Consider the following 16,604-nt stretch of genomic DNA (forward strand, 5'->3'; position numbering starts at 1 on the left):
TACAATCGATTATCCTAAGTTAGTTTACTTGGTGAAGTTTCCAACCTGAGTAAATAATTTGTAAGTTGGTGTAATCGACAACTATTCCACTAAGCTTCAGAGGTAGTATGTTATAAAGTAGTTCCATAACTGGATGACCTTTGGTCGACATTTAGTCTGTGTAGCGGCTAACAACAAACAGCCGCGACAGATTTGAGTCAACCCTAATAGTGACCTTTTCATTATCAAGTAATTTTGCTTTGCATCAATTTCAAGTGAAAAAATGATAAGAAGAGGCCAAATAATGTTAGATCTTACCACCAGATTGTCAGAATCACAAATACACGGTAAATAAGAAATTGAGAAAAGGTTGACAGCTACAAACGCACGCAACAAGTTATATAATCAGTAAAATTGGGAAAATATTTTAGCCATACTGCCTCCTGCAGTATGGCTAAAAAAAAATACACTGAGACAACCTAACAAGAAAATATTTTAAAAGCCACGAATAGTTTTAGATTACCTGGACATCCAAAGAGCTCTATCCTCATGGAGATATGTTTGTTCCACTGTGTTGGGATTATACGGACATAGCGCGCTTTGAGTGGCGGACGAAGGGTATTATACACAACCTCGTTACGATCTTGGTTTCCCTTCAACTCCTGGAAATCGTCATAAATATTACAGTCCAATTAAGATCTAATTTGATGCCTAAATACCATAAGTTACTCTATTGTTTGCTAGTTTGTTGTTGTTGTCTTTTTTTTTGGCCGGCTTTACTTTCAGAATTGCACTTGAAATAACAGGTGATAATAAATAACTAAAGAAAGAAATAAATCATTTTTCAGTAGCACATTAACAGAGTGCTTCCGTGGTCTCTTACCCGTGGTTATGTCCTGTTCATACTGAGTGCAAACATTGAATTACGGTATTTGCAGATGTATATTTTCATTTATGAAAACAATTATGTATATTACAAGTTAGCTCATTTGATAAAATTCCTTAACTGAGGATAAGCCATACCGTGACCGATGTGTCCCCAATTTTTTGGTAGAACTTGTAAGTCACTCCATTATCACTATACTGCAACTTGTATCTGGTTACCCATTCATCAACTCCGTTCATCCCCTGAGTCGCCACTTGTGTCACGCGAGTGTAACTACCAAAATCCACCTGAAGCCATTGGTTGGCATCGTTTACAAGAGCCGACCACCCTCCAGCTTTGTTTCCTTCGGCCTGAAAATGCAACCTGCCTTGTACTGCGGAGTGGTTTCCATCCAGTTGCGAGGAAGCGGTGATTTGCGCATCAGATATCGACCTACTGTCCATGCCAAGAGGGATAGCGCATTCTGTAATGAGTAAATTTTGGTATTAATCTATTGTTAGACAGGAAGCTTCTAATGATGTAACTGTAATCCAGCTCCCCCAAATACAAAGGTTGAAATAACGATATCCTAGCTATAGTAATTTTCGTTTTGGCACTTTACAAGAATGCCGCGTCCTGACTCAGTTGAAGACTTTTTATGACTGCATCGTTAAAACGCGATCATCGTTAAAAATACCTGCAGTTTTTCCAACAAATTACGAAGGACAAACTTTAACAGCTAAAGGATACTAAATTTGAAGGAACCTTCCTTTCGCGAGAGAAAAGCCATTCTAATTCATATTTTTAATAGAAATAATTTAGAAGTCAAGTCTTCAGTCATTACACTAGAAATGACATTTGTAGCTGCAAAAGTGTATGTTTAATAGCAAATGCGACAGTATGGATTCAGTCTAAAATTAATGATTTGTGATATATGTACAATTATGAAATACCAATGTTGTAACAGGGTCTCTCCTCGTTAAGCCTCCAATGCGTGAAGAACTCCCCCTCTTCATAACAAACATCTATTTCCCACAACATATCCTGTATAAAACAATATTTGGACAATACCTAGACAACCATATATTTCAGTTCGCATTCCAAGTCTGTAACCGTGCCGGGCTAAAGGTTTGAATCGAATGTAACGAGCTGTGATTGCTTGCCTCAGCTTGTGAGACACAACTGACTGGGAGTCTTGATTTCCGTTAAACACCTGTGAAATCAAACACAGTATAATTATAGAGACATAATCGAATTTGCACATCTTAAGACCATTGACACCAAGAAGTACTATAAGAAGAACAGAAAAATGAATGGTAACCGCGTAAGTGACTTTAAAAATTAAAATTTTTCTTCATGGTGCGACGCCAAAGGTGATAATATAATGAGTAAGTATTTTCACGAATCTGTCACATGAGCAAAGGTATTCCATGAGCATTTAAGTTACTTTCTGTGTATACCTTTGGTACAGTTTCTCCAGGTTCCCTGTAAAAATGGAACACCATTCCATCATCGCTGTATTGTAAATTGTAGCTAGCCGTCCCAAAAGAAGACCAATACCACAATTTCCCTCCTTGAGTTGCAACACTTGTCACAGTTGAGTAAGTTCCAAGGTCCACCTGAAGCCATTGTCTTTGATCGTTTGCATAAGTAGCCCAGCCGCCGAAGTTTAAACGTGCAAATTTTGCAGAATAGTCACTATTCGATTGGCTGGAGGCGGTGATTTGAGCATCGGATATAACCTGGCTTTCCATGCCAAGTGGTGACGAACAACCTAAATGGGATTAATCAGACATGACACAGAAGAAGAAAGAAGATCGCATAAGACGTCAAAATATGGTCCTCGTTAGCCACTTTTTTGCTCCGACTACATTCGACGTCATCTGTGATCGATTACTTTTACAGATCTACGGCAAAGGAGGTAGAGGTAACTTTTGTATCATCAAAGATCATAAACTAGGCGCTGAAAATTATGAAAATTAGGCACTCTAAGATCCTACTTCACCTGCATGTGCTTTTGAAAAATTATAGATTTTGTGTAAGAGTGGAATGAGATACTATGGCTCTCTTCTCTCTTTGAAAGGAAAATGATTTAGAACCTTAAAAGGAGGTTTGGCGTGAATTCGAACATTTAGGCCATAAGGAGATTTCCTTAATCAGTTTTGTGAACAATTTTCTCTTGGTACAATTTTCTTTATATCTTTCCTCGGTTTTAATCTTATTATGTTTTGATTGCAAAGTACATTTCGTCCTCTAGCATTAGAAGTGTTATATACCTATGCTTGGTGTCTCTGAGATGTGCCTTCTTTCAAACACTAACTTTTTCTAACTAAAGACCATAATTTTATGAAATACCTTGACACCCATAAAGCTCCATTCTGAGTGATATATGGTTGTGCCACGTGACTGGCAAAAGCCTGATGTAACGAGCTTTGATTGGTGAGATCAACTTGTTATACACAACTGTATCACTGTCTTGATTGGCGTGAAGTACCTGATAGTTAAAAACAAAACTAACTGAGCTTTGACAAAAACCCTACCTTCATTCAAAAGATGCTCATGTACAGACTTTAAAAATCTTAAAAACAATTGTTTATGTCTCAATTGTTCTTGATTGAGTGGTAAAAAGGCAGAAAACATTCTCGAAACTTCTCGAAAAGCGCTGGGAAGTTCCGATTCAGGGAAGATTTCATTCGAAATTAATTTTTAAAAAATAGGTGATAAAATTTGTCATCCAAAGAAATTTTACCTTTGCTGACATTGTTCCAGGTTCTTTGAATGACTGGAAGATCACTCCGTCAAAACTGAACTGTAACGTGAAAGTTGTTATCCACTGCCGCCATTTTGTTGAGTTCCTTCCCTGAGTCGCCACACCTGTCACAGTGGCGTGACTGCCAAGATCCACCTGAAGCCATTGGTTACGATCATTTTTAAGAGACGACCACCCCCCTTTCTTGATTCCTTGTTCAATGGAGTTCAGTCTCGCCTGTCTTGGTGTGCTGTTGTTGTTCATTTGCGAGGACGCACTTATCTGGGCACCAGAAATTGCGCCACTCTCCATTCCAAGGGCTCCTGCAAATTTATCAGACACAAGAGGTCAAACATGGTATGTAAACCTGATTTGTGCGCCAAATTCTGATTAATAACTCATGGAGAAGCTTTCTTTTGAAATTTTCATGCATCGCAAACGAAATTGAATATACAATCTTTTTCATGGTACAAAGTTTAAGCCCAGGAGCCACGTCAATTTTTCAGGAATTCAACGCAGCTTTGAATCGCCCTTCACGCGTAACATTACATGTTTTCATACGATTAACTCAATAGTACCAGTGGTTATGGCTTGTTCTGATTTTCGTAAAATTCCCGAGTGCATTGAAGCAGATTATTTTCCAAGTTTTTGCAAAGATATATCTCAAACTTTGAAATTGTCCATACTTATTTGTAATGCTGTCAATCAACAGTCTCTTACCAGAACACTTAACAGCGCTGTAAGAGGCTTGGAACCCAGAAAAGGAACCATCCTTATCTGATCTGAATATTACAAGAAGGCTGTTTGATGAGGAATAAATTCCATTCCTGGGAGGAGGCTGACCCCCATAGAACACTCCTAACACCTCCCTTGTTTGATTATTACCATCGTACACATAAACAGCGTCCGTGTTGTTTTCAGATTGTAGACTGAAGCGTGTAAACATTAAAGCCACTTGGAAAGATGCGGTCACTACGATCCTCCACATGCAGTATTGCCCATCTGGGTACATTTCTGGATAGTTGGGTGAGTGAATGACGCCTTTGTCTCCGTGTAGAGTTTGGTTTTGACATTTATAGTTTCCTGTAAGTTAGACAGTTATTTTGCCTATAATTAGAGTCATCCTCATTAAACTTAGTGGCACAGAAAGGCTGTCACAAGTTTCTGGAACAGCTTATGCATGGTTTTGTTCATTCTCGCTCCTCTCTCAATCAATGCTCGGCTAGTGTGATTAAGAGAGCTGATTTTAACCGACAAGCACACCATTTCCCGAAAACTGGTTGATCAAGGTAGAAACCCTAAAATCCTGTTCATTCACTGATTTATGTACATCGGTGGCTTGTGGAAGCAAAGAGGTACTAAGCGATCTCAAACTGAGTTACTTGTTTGGCAAAAGCATAGACATTAAGTACATTAAACTTTCCTGACTTGACATACTTGATGATAGGGGAATTTTCGAAGTTATTTCACTGGGCCCAAGATATTTCTGTTTCCACTGTTGTATAATCCAGGCTTGTCGGCCTCTGCCCGCGTAACCAGCAAAAGCAAAAGAAGACCGAAAGCTTCCCTGAACAGGACCCTTAGCTCCCAGTCTCCTGAGAGCGCTAACCGCCGATGAAGCATATCTCGAGCCTTCGTCTTGAACGGCGACCAAAACAATTTTGCTAAAGCAAGTAAAATAACAAAATGCTAAATCCACAGAAAAAAGGTTAGCCCTTGGTTTCCGATATCCAACAGGAGCCAAACTCGTGACAATTGTTTTGATGAAAAGTTTACATGTCAACACTTGTAATTTCAATCTTAATATGTAATTCAGTTACTCAGTGATTTCTTTATTCTCTTTGATTTATGTAATTTTCCTGTTCAATTGTTGTGAAGTCAATAGAGGCTAGACCAATGATGTATTTTGCACGTATAATTGACTTGAAACTATTTGAACTGGAAAGTTACATGAATCAACGAGAGTATAGAAAACACTTGTTAACCACTTCGCCAACTCGTCCTACGATCGCAAGTAGTCCTTCATTATATAGCCGGACGTGATCATTACACTGGTGAGTCGTCTGTTCAGGAAAAATTATTTTTAAAACTAAATATGATAGTCGCGATAAAAAGAGTGGGGCATCATTTTGAAGGTGTGATTTCCTCAGAGTAAAATCATAGAACTACACTATAAACCTGAAACAAAATTACATACTTTCCCTTGGTGTTGTTGAGGTACTTCCCCAGGTTATTACCAGCAGAGCTATCCCCATGGGTGTCGAAAACTTGAGAATCAAGAATGACGCCTGGAAAAAAAATGAAATATATATATATGTATACAAAAAACACATGCCTGGTTTAAGAACCCGAAATTATACACGGTAAACTTAGAATGGGAAATAATATTCTTTTGTCATGGATGCAAGAATGTGCACAATTACGTCCTGAAAAAAATTTGATTTAACTGTTAAAGAATCGTTCAAGACGACGAAGCGAGAATTAATACCTGATCCAATGAACCAATCAGAACTAGCCATGCGCAATGCAATACAACATTCGAGGCTGAGAGTGACAAAAATCAGATGTTGATTGTTGTTGATTGCTTATTTCGCCTAATTCAAGTAGCTCTCTCCGTGTTACTCTTATCGAGCTTTCCTTTATCATGAGTGAATGTGAGAAATAAGATCATAACAGTGGTTCACACACCTGTTGCACCGTCCACGACAACAACGTTATGTCCTCTGCTGTGACGAGAGTAATCCTTGCCGTTCACCTTGATATAAGCAATACCACATGTGTTCGGAGTCTTTCCTCTATCACTACACCCTTCGCTTCTAATGTAGACATCTATAGCAGGGTCTGTAACAGTAGCTGCAACCAAAGCAAACAGTCAGTTTCACTACAACGGCCCATCACAGTGAGGAAAACGAAGAAATTCAACGAGTAAACGCCGCATTAAATCCCCTTGTGTCTAAAGGAAGAGTCTCATTTGCCTCTGTTTTGGGTGGAAGAAACACAGGATTGACATATGCCATGGAAGCAAACAAACGAACAGACTCCCATAACTTCAAGAAATACATTTATATTTAAAATATATTAAAGTTCACACGGCAACCAGGTGGACAATCAGACATAGTTTGATGCTACTCTGGTTTGCAGATTTAATGAATGTAACAGAAGAAGTTACAATTCATAGACCCAAACTTCTTCGGTTACATTCATTAAATCTGCAAACCAGAGTAGCATCAAACTACATTTATATTTACTTAAAGTGACTTTCCTTGCCACCTAAAATTAAACAAGGGTAAATCCTCGTAGATTAATCGTCGATGGAAGTGAATGATACTTTCTGTACGATCGCTGACTCTAATTTGAAGAACAAATCGTCACGATAGTCCATTAACTCCAGTTTGAATGCCAAATCAGTGCTGTTGTGAATTCAAGAGTGAACGTGCGCTATTTTTTCTTCTTATGCACTATTGACAGGTGTCAGATCGTGACAGATACTCATGAAAATGTCTCAAAGTTTGCTTGGAAGCTGTAACATCTTTAACAATACACAAATAAGGGCCTGTTTATATGTACTTGAGGGACCTCAGGCAGGTGAGGTAAGCCGTCAAGGGGGTGTAACCCGTAGATTGTAATATCGTATGTAAACGCAGGCTATTTTTCGACTACGTTTAGCCGGGTTACCCCACCTACTAGGGGGCCTCCACCTTCATGTAAACAGGTCCTAAAAATGTTTCGATGAATTCATATCCTCTGTTTTCTTTACCATTTGCAAAAATTCTTCAGTTTATGGAGATCTTGCCGTAATTACAACACAAAATCATTCAGTTTCTTTCGGTAAACGCTGCGTTTTAGAAAAAAAATAATGATTTCATTCACACGTCTACAATCTAAGACACCATATAGTGGGACTCGTCGTACTGCCTCCACTGGGGGTAAGGGGATTAGCATAGAAACATTGGTCATCAACAACACTGGATGAGGAAGGGGGGTGGGTGAAAAAACCTCAAAGAGGTGTCCCTGGGAGTGTAGGTCGGTCTGTATTGGGACAAACTCCGCCCTCTGTCTTGAGTACCGCCCTCGGCGTATCCAAGGCCTAGTGCACAGTCTTCTCTTTGAAACCTGATATCATTTCACCTGCAAACACACTGTTTATGCGAAGCAACGCGACGATCTTAGTCCTTTGTACAGGTATTTCCCTACCCTCCTTTGTGCAAAGTTTCTCTTGCTTGCAATTGAAAACGAATCCTTTTTGTCTTCTGCCCCGAAACGATATACCTCTGAATTTATCAAATGTTTTCCTTTTTTTCTGAGTGAAATAACGATACGCGACAGTCAATTTCTACGAATTTTGAAAAGCACACGATTATTCTCGTCCGCTGAATTAGCATTGTTTCAATAACCAATGTATCTAGCCGCTATTGTAAACAAGATTATTTCATCAATTTAATCGGCCATTGACCTTCAACTGCTTCCACGGTTCGTTTTACGTTAGATCGTAGACAATCGAAGCGATCCACAATAGTGTTAGGTTCGCCCCTAACCTTGGATTTTGTTTGTTCAACCATGCTCAGTATAAACTTTAAAAGTAAGTTTTAAATAAGAAATTCGGGTGTTCAAGGTGAAGATCACAAGTTATAACTAACAATCCCATGTGTTTTCCGGTCTACCCTAACAAGATTGCTCCTAAAGCGTCCAAATAGTGCCGTTACTCGTTACTGCGTTACTCTGTTTAGTAACACCCCTAACACGTCACGGAGAGAAGCTCAAGAGAACGCCACCGAGGCCTCTTTACCTTTTTGAACTCAGCTAGCTCCGACCAAATTCGAGCACATCTTTTTTAGTGCTTGCTCATTCATTTTAATTCGCCTAAGGAGCCTTAATATGGTAGCTGATAAACCAAACAAAAATTTTCTCCTATTTTAGTTTTGGCTCTGACGACTCGCTTTTAAAAAGTTAGGTCGGCGGAACTCTAGCAATAAAATACACCACAACGGGAAAGCAAAATAGATGGCGCAACAAAAAAGAAGTGATTTGACTTCAAGTACAGACAGGAGAGTTCAGAAAATAACAAATGGGAGAGAGAAAGTTCATGATTTAAAATAGGTATTTCGTCGCTGAAGGGAGTACCAAGATAGGCTTGAACTACAATAGTGCGAAAGAACGTGATTATCTATAAGACAAAGAATAGATTGGTAAAAAACTGGGGTCGATGAAGTCGCAGAGGGAGTTTCATTATGAAGAAGAAGACGTGAAATGGGTCAGGAATGGGCCCTAAAGATTGGGCTTGCATAATTTTGGTATAATTTGGAACATGAACATCATTTTTGCTATTTTTATAAAAGTAACACTTGAATGAAAGTGATCCTCGCAGTTACTTAGGCAGTAGTGAAAATAAGGCCAGAAAAAAATTCAGGCCTGTACGGTATTTGAACCCATGACCTCTGCGATACCGGTGCAGCGCTCTACCAACTGAGCTAACAAGCCAAATGGGAGCTAGTCATGATGTTGGTTCTAAATAAACCCGTGAAGTGATGAAATAAACGGTTAAGAATATATGAAAGTCATATATTTGAACTGCAGATAAAGACGTGAATGAAAGTGACTGCGAGGATTACTTTCATTCACGTCTTTATCCGCAGTTCAAATATATGACTTTCATATATTCTTAACCGTTTAAAAGTAACACTGCTGGCATAATCAGCATAGCTTTAGTTTTTTTTTTTTTTTTTTTTTAGGGAATATTACCAGAGTCATAACTTTTTCGATCTTTAAGATTGATTATTTTTCAAATTCGTTCCATGGGTTAGTCTGTTTTCAATTTGCAATGTCTTGGGGCAAGACTATGTCGTTTGTCGTCTAAAAGGACTGAGCAAACCGGAAGGAAACATTGCGTCAGTTCCGCTTTCACAGAAAGTTACCGCTTTCTCTGAAAGTTACCGCTTTCTCTGAAAGTTACCGCTTTCTCTGAAAGTTACCGCTTTCTCTGAAAGTTACCGCTTTCTCTGAAAGTTACCGCTTTCTCAGAAAACAAAATGTAGTCAAAGAGAACATCGCACATTTTGACACATAAAGCCGCCACTTCTAGTCTGGAGTTATCACACTAATTAATTATGTTTTATCAGAGCAACCATATAACTCCGCCAAAATAAATATCATGCTTTACAAATAATAATATACAACCTGGACATGTTTTGTGTTTCTTTTTTGAAAAGCAATTGTGTGGCACGAGCGTCAATAGCTCAAAAGAGTATGATTCGAATATGGCTCGGGGTATGAATTAAAACTCTTTTGCAAAGACACAAGTCTCCCGCTGGGTTTGCAACCCAAGAGTATATTTGCTGAATGCGCTCCTCTTTCTTCTGAATCCCGAGTATGGTGACAAAGTTTGAGTTTAAAGGTTGTCAGCTGAAGAATCAGTTGCAAGAGTAAAGGATTATTTCCTTTGCTACAAACACTATTCAGTCTGAAACGTATCCGGTTCACAGTCCTCTTTGACTTTGCTGGGTGAAACCTTACCTGAGTATACAAAACTGTTTAGCAGGGTAATCAGGCCAAAAGCTTTCCACAGCGGCATCATGAATTCGGCATTGAAGTTGTCACTACACTGGCGATCGCAGAAAAAATGAAATGAGGCGTTTTTGCCCAACCCCTTAAGCTTCAGCTTTTATAGAATTAATTTGTCATCACCCGAATGCAAAACGTGACTCGTGCACAAGACGGTGTCAAATTGTCAATCTTATATAATAGGGATTTTACTGCGGTTCAGAGAATATTTCTTCAGTTTCCCACTGAGAAATCTCACAACTTGTTCACAATTCATAACTGAAGAGCCCCTTTGATGGCATTTACCATCAAGTTTAAAAAGAAAGTAGAACATTAAAAGTATTCGATCTATGTCTCAAAGGCGCCGACTTTATGCAAAAGTCAAACCTGTGAGAGGAAGTCCGAGTGCTATAAATATCACACGAAACACTTCCTCGCATGTTCAATTATCTCTCACGTGCAGGTTAAGTGAATTAGTCTGATAATCATGTAATCAATACGATATGCGGTAAGATATTATGCTCTCAGAAGGGCAGGGGAAGTTCTGTTGTGTCATCAAGGTATCTATGTCATAATTATGAATCGCATGTGACGCAAGCGGAACACATACTGCAGCTACGGGTCAGTTTTTGTTCCGTAGGATGGTTGTAGTCGACCCCATTTAGGATTTCTTTGCGTTTTCATCGTTTTTTAAAAGCAACTTGTATTGAAAATAAATATAATCAATGATTTATAAGCAAAATCAGAGCTCGGCCTCGTCTCAAAAGCAGACCTATGCGTGACATAATCCTAAGCCGTTAGTAAAGAGACATGCCGTCTGCGTCACACCTAGAACGATTTCATTACTCCATACTTTGCCGTTCTTGGCCCATGGAATGGGTCAAGGCTATTTCCCCATATGATCTTAAGTAAATAGGTTAGTGTCATTCCATATGGTGTAACTTTTTGAGCATTTTGTCTGAACACGGGTATGGATTTCAGCCACTGTAAGGTGGTTTCAAAGGTTATCAATAATACAACAGCTTAACGGCTACCAATGAACAAGTACGCGCCCGAAAAAACACGCGCCGACAAGAAGACTGTCCCAAACAGCTCCACTAATTCAAAGCATTGCATCAGAGATCTAAAAGAAAATCAAGTCAAAATTTCCGATTCGAATAATAACTGAACACAGAATGACGTCATACTGACTGTGCCCCGGTCTTCCTGTCTGTGCCTTCGTCCAACATCTGTAAACAAGCGTGATGCACAAGTTCACGTCTTAAACTAATTTGTATATGACAGTAAACGTCTCGCAGTCACGCACATTAAGCAAAAACACATTTGTTGCACATTTAAGAACTCATACTAAATAGGGGAATTTTTGTGCATAAAGAATATTACTGAGTTCCAAAAAGACTGTATAAAAGATGGGAAAGAATATCATCTAGCTACAAAACTCATATCGTGTTATTTACAACCGAGAGACTAAATTCGTCATTGGAGACCTCCACGGTGGCACTAAGGTTAAAGTTCAACACTGAAATCGAACTTAAATGTTATTATTTATCCGGAGGAAGGAAAGTACTTGAAATTCAGTTTCCTCAAAGGCGCCCACTTCATGCGAAAGACAAACCTGTGAGGGGAAGTTCGAGCGCTGTATATATCGCACGAAACACGCCAAGATCAAATAGAGGATGTCACATGCATGGCCCCGCTTGGATATAAGCCACTATTGCTGTTGCAGCATCCTCTAAGGCTTTGTAAGACTTTATTTAAAAAAAAAAAAAACCTGGATTCGTGGCTGACAATAAAACGATTGTTTCAAATGCCTTTGTTCATCATTGCAAATTGATCTGTATATGTTACATTAAACAGCATTTCAGAGCAATTTTTTTTGGTTAAAGTCAATCTTTACGCCCCGGCGCTATGCTGTGTAAGTCGTTAAAATACACCTAAATGATAAGGTCTACGTTTCGTAGGAAAAGTAGGCTCGAACTTCTAAACGAAGACCTTCGCTAAAACGCTTTAATACATGATATCGACCGCTACGCATTACGAGGCGTTGAGATACACGTTATTGATAGGGTTTTCATTTTGTAAAAAAAATTATATGCTGTTAATCATACTATTGGATTACAAAAAAACTTTCTCCAAAAAAAAAAGTAATGTTGCAATAAGTACAAAACTCGTTGATCGCGGCCTTAATGTTTGAATAACATTTTGTATTATGCAACATGAAGTCTACATTTTTTATTGAAAGGGTGTTTCTCCAAGTTCATGAAGGTCAGATCGCTTTGGCTGTCAACCAAAGACTTATTGCATAGGAATCACTAGGTTCCATGTCCCAAAGTGCTCAGTTAATGGTAAACGTCAACAATTTTTGACGATTGTCGTCGACTTGTCATTTAATATCGGCCACAAATGCTTCTGTGAAACAACTCACGAATGTACCTAGAAAATTTGTGACTTTGAGCTCTAAAAATGGCAGGGGAACAAGCTGATCGAAAGCACAACCTAATCTTCGAAAAATGAATCAAAAACTAGTTTTCAGCCTCGCAGTGAAGAAAGAAGTTCCTTTCGCATTTGAAGAGAGGAACAGTTGATGGTATTAAACACAAGAAAGAGAATGCAATTTATGATAATCATAGTGAATTCAGATTTGATTGATCGTCGCGACGCGATTTTTATTTGTTCAAATGATTCCTGGTCGGCGGCGGATGTATGCAGGATGCGGTAACTCGTAAAAGCAATGAAGCAAAACGCCAGTAAGAAAACGGTGAATGTAACGCCCTGGAAGGCTTTGTCGGTTGCAGTCAGTTCTGAAAAATAATTTACGAAAAATCAGTGCGATATAATTCCTGAAAAATGGTTCCACGAAAGACATTATGCCAAGGAATCCCGTAGGCCACGGACATAATCCAGATTGAGCACAAAAAGATTCTGAACTGTCTTCTTGTTACTTCCTAACGCTCTTTTTTTCACAACGGTTAGATATCTATCAACGGATACTTCAAACAGACCTACCAAAACCGCCACCAATGCACATCTTTACAAAAAAATGCAACAGCATCACACCACGGGGTTGTTACTATCTACTAATTACCGACGCGAAAATCTGCCTGTTGAGAAATGAAATGTCACAGTTAAAAGCATGTGACCTAACATCTGGGAAAAGTGCTGAATATGCATTATTCCTGGTTAACATCGCATGCAAAACCATCAAATATTGTTTGTGGGTAATAAACCTCAGCTGATCTCAATATGATTAAATAGGCATTAAAATAGTCGGCTCTGCAATGATTATAATGAAATGAAAATCAACGTCAAGCATTAAACCCAGTCTAAAAAAAAAAGGGATCTACAGCTTCTCGTACTCACAACACTTCCAATCCTCTATCTAGATAACCTTAAGCTGCATTTACCTTGAAAAATTGTCTGCTATATGCATTGGCGAACAAAAAGTTGTGAGGACACTTCTCGTAAACTTTGACGGAGCACGATAGAAATCTGTTGCCATCAGACCTTCACTTGAGTATACTATCTATTTGTGGATTCGTTTCCCGTTGAATGAGCTCTTCTGAATTAGTAAAAGTACCTCGCTAGACTTCTTCACAACATGTTCTCCATTAAAAACGCCTCATTACACAAAACATTACACTTGGGCTTCACGGTGACTCAGCATTACCCTCTGCTTGTTGGTGACGAAAATTGCTACGCGGTAAAGGTAGTTCAGGAAATCCGTTCATGCTACGTCACAGCACTATTTTCAAGAGACCATGCAATGTTTACGTCGGCAGTTAAAAAGGGTGAAATCGAATTCTATAAAGTAACACTCAGCGGGGTTTTAAGATTCGACACAGTAACCCAAATGTCGACATCTTTAATTGTATCGTTGCTCATGGACCAGAATGCTTTACATCTGTATAAAGTAGCTAAGTTAATATCATTTTTAATTATCACCAACCCGATTTGAGCGCTGATAGGACAGTGTACGCGTCATGCTTATGATTGGACAGTGTAATACGACAGGTAAAAGCACAGTTCACAGGTCATGCCCGTGTAAATGGACAGAACGCGTCATGTGTGTGCGGTGTTTTCTTACAATTCGCCGAGTTATCTGTCGTTGTTTTTTTTTAATAAAAACGTAGAACCGATGTCTAGTTTCCTTCTTAATTTTTGTCATAGTTTTGATTAATTGGAAGCAGAACTTCGTGTCGTCCAATTCTGTCTGTAATCATACTCGTAATTAACAAATTTGATTTTGTTGATTACTCTAATAAATACAGACCGAATTGGACTCCACTCGGTCCTATTACCTTTAAAAATCCATCTTTTGACGATCTGGTTAATCTACAAGAACCTACAAAAAGGTATTCATGACTCCAAGAATGAATTTGTGGCCATAATGAGAGCAGGCGCTGCTTGTAAACCGCTCGTTGTGATTTCTTGCCATTTGAGGAGTGTGAGGCCAGGTTAACTGTTGAGTTCTTTTCAAATGGCGGCGTCCAAGGTCGAAAAATTTCAAAAAAATTCTTAAAATATCAAACCCACTACTAAAATTAATTACAGTAACACAAAAATTAAACAAAAATTTTCCACGATTTACCGGTGACTTTATGACTTTTTCTTTGAAACAATTTACCATTTTGTGTAAATTCCTTTTTGTTTGACAGTCTTTGATTTGACCTCAGTATGACACAGACAATCACATCTATGAGGAAAAAGGAAAAACGGGCGAAGGAAGCCAAACGGTTCGATAGGATTCAAAATGGTTCAAAACGGAGTTTAGTTGGACCTCTTCCTGATCCTGCAGGTCTATAAGGAATTCTCCGAGATACCTTCTAAGTCCGTAAAAGCTATTCTAAGTGGCATACCCATAGAGGGCGTAACCTGAAGCTCGGAAGCTTGACCGTTCATGCCAAAATGAATTGAATTGCGCCCCGTATGAGTAGGACATTCATACACATGCCTTACACCTTGTCGGCAGTTGAGCGATCGACAGCGCATGGCTGCACAAGTTCGCTGAACAAGTGTGCATTTCTTTCTTAAAAACGTCCGAACATGACCCGAAAATTTCCGATTGCGAGCGATAAAAATCACTGGATAACACACCGACCTGAAACTCATAGCCACCTTGGCAATGATATGAACCGCTGGAGAGTAGTACGACCCGGAACTGCCTTCTCTCAAAATATACAATACAAGGCTTGGTATGAGACATAGGAAGTACACGGTTGTTATCATGATCGTTGTGAACGAAGACTTTGAGTAAGCATCGACGGGATTTCTCGGATACTCCAGTACATGGACGCGAACTCGTTTATTGAGAGCAGTTCGAAGAATTTGTCCAGAAGCGTAGAATATCACAACGCACGGTATCATGAAGGACAGTGTCCAAAGTACAATGCGAAAGGATATAACGGGCACGTTGTTATGCTCACGTAGAGTGAGGTATTTCTCGCAATTTCCTAGCACCCAGGCGATGAATCTCTTTCCGGGCTTGTTAATAAGAATCAAATCCCAGGGAATTGCGGATACCACAGCTTGGCTCCAAATAACAACCACGACACGCCTCACTAAGTTCTTCGTAAACTTATGATGGCTTTTTCTCACCACAGCGAAGTAGCGGTCCACGGCAATGGCTGTCAAGCTGAGAACAGAGACGAAGAACAAAAACATGTTGATAGTGCCGGCGAGGATGCAGAGGTTTCCTTCCAGAACCTCAAGTCGGATTAGACTCGATCCGTAAACAAGAATGCCATTGACAGAAAATAAAAACTCGGCGGATATGTGGCTTATAACCAACATATTGGTTGGTGTTTGCATGCGATGATCCCGACAATAAGCCACCATGAGAATTCCGTTGCCAACCATTCCCAGCGCAAAGAATATAACTACAGTTATTCCCTGACTGAGAATGGCAGATTTGTCGTTCGCAAATTCAGTATCGAAAACCATTCCTCCTATTCAACTTCTTCGTATATCTTAATTAACTGAGATAGTTAAGGGACAAGAGAAGATTAGTCCAGGTTTTCCGACTATAGGGCTATTCCTTCCACTGTTCGGGAATTTCTGCTCATTTACAATCCTATTCCTGTTTCTCTGACGTCAGTGTAGATTTTAAAACCACTTATAAGACCTAATTACTGTACCTCCAAAGATTAATTTCACTTTTCAAATCTCTGGCTAAGTGTCATTAATTAAACTTATTGCCTAATGCGTAAAGCAAGAGAAAGCAATATTGAATAAGTTAGATCGTTCCTAAATGGAATACCAGAGCGCTATTTTTAGCAAAAATATGACAGCTCGTTTTCTTTTTGACATTTATGATATGGTTAACATCACTTTTTTGCTTGGAAATGATTCACTGGGGCTCTAAGGTTTGGATCAGATGAAATTCATGAACCCTGCAGCTTGATCGAGCAGATTTAAGTTAACGAGAATATTTTTACACCGTGGTAGTCAATATTGGCTTTTGATAGCTTAAGCTCA

The 16,604-nt window shown here is 39.1% G+C and overlaps 2 protein-coding genes and 1 non-coding gene across 4 annotated transcripts in view; all 3 read right to left on the reverse strand.

Annotated features, from left to right (window-relative positions):
• LOC149048023 (uncharacterized) overlaps positions 1–10,251 on the reverse strand; it is a 28,795-nt gene extending 18,544 nt beyond the window's left edge. Inside the window, exons 1-11 of one of the 2 annotated variants that reach the window (XM_089200216.1) lie at positions 10,104–10,251; positions 6,282–6,446; positions 5,791–5,881; positions 5,031–5,257; positions 4,314–4,676; positions 3,594–3,916; positions 3,200–3,338; positions 2,305–2,618; positions 1,916–2,057; positions 1,003–1,328; positions 503–641 (exon numbers count right to left, since the gene is read on the reverse strand). In XM_089200216.1, coding sequence (XP_089056342.1) covers positions 503–641; positions 1,003–1,328; positions 1,916–2,057; positions 2,305–2,618; positions 3,200–3,338; positions 3,594–3,916; positions 4,314–4,676; positions 5,031–5,257; positions 5,791–5,881; positions 6,282–6,446; positions 10,104–10,164 — 2,290 coding nt within the window. In that variant the 5' untranslated portion in view covers positions 10,165–10,251. The remainder of the gene's footprint in view (positions 1–502; positions 642–1,002; positions 1,329–1,915; positions 2,058–2,304; positions 2,619–3,199; positions 3,339–3,593; positions 3,917–4,313; positions 4,677–5,030; positions 5,258–5,790; positions 5,882–6,281; positions 6,447–10,103) is intronic. The other variant, XM_089200215.1, reaches the window with a different exon arrangement.
• Positions 10,252–12,211: 1,960 nt separating this feature from the next.
• Positions 12,212–13,868, reverse strand: LOC113673041 (uncharacterized). Its single transcript, XR_016184947.1, has 3 exons — positions 13,708–13,868; positions 13,137–13,231; positions 12,212–12,931 (listed from the first exon to the last, which is right to left on the reverse strand). It is a non-coding gene; the product is annotated as an uncharacterized LOC113673041 (transcript).
• A 1,059-nt stretch (positions 13,869–14,927) lies between these two features.
• LOC149048024 (rhodopsin-like) lies at positions 14,928–16,070 on the reverse strand. Its single transcript, XM_089198915.1, has one exon. The coding sequence runs from the start codon at positions 16,068–16,070 to the stop codon at positions 14,928–14,930; it is 1,143 nt and encodes a 380-aa protein (XP_089055041.1).
• Between the last annotated feature and the right edge of the window lie 534 nt (positions 16,071–16,604).

Source organism: Pocillopora damicornis, chromosome 3, assembly GCF_964200805.1.
Source record: "Pocillopora damicornis chromosome 3, jaPocDami1.2, whole genome shotgun sequence".
Lineage (NCBI taxonomy): Eukaryota > Metazoa > Cnidaria > Anthozoa > Scleractinia > Pocilloporidae > Pocillopora > Pocillopora damicornis.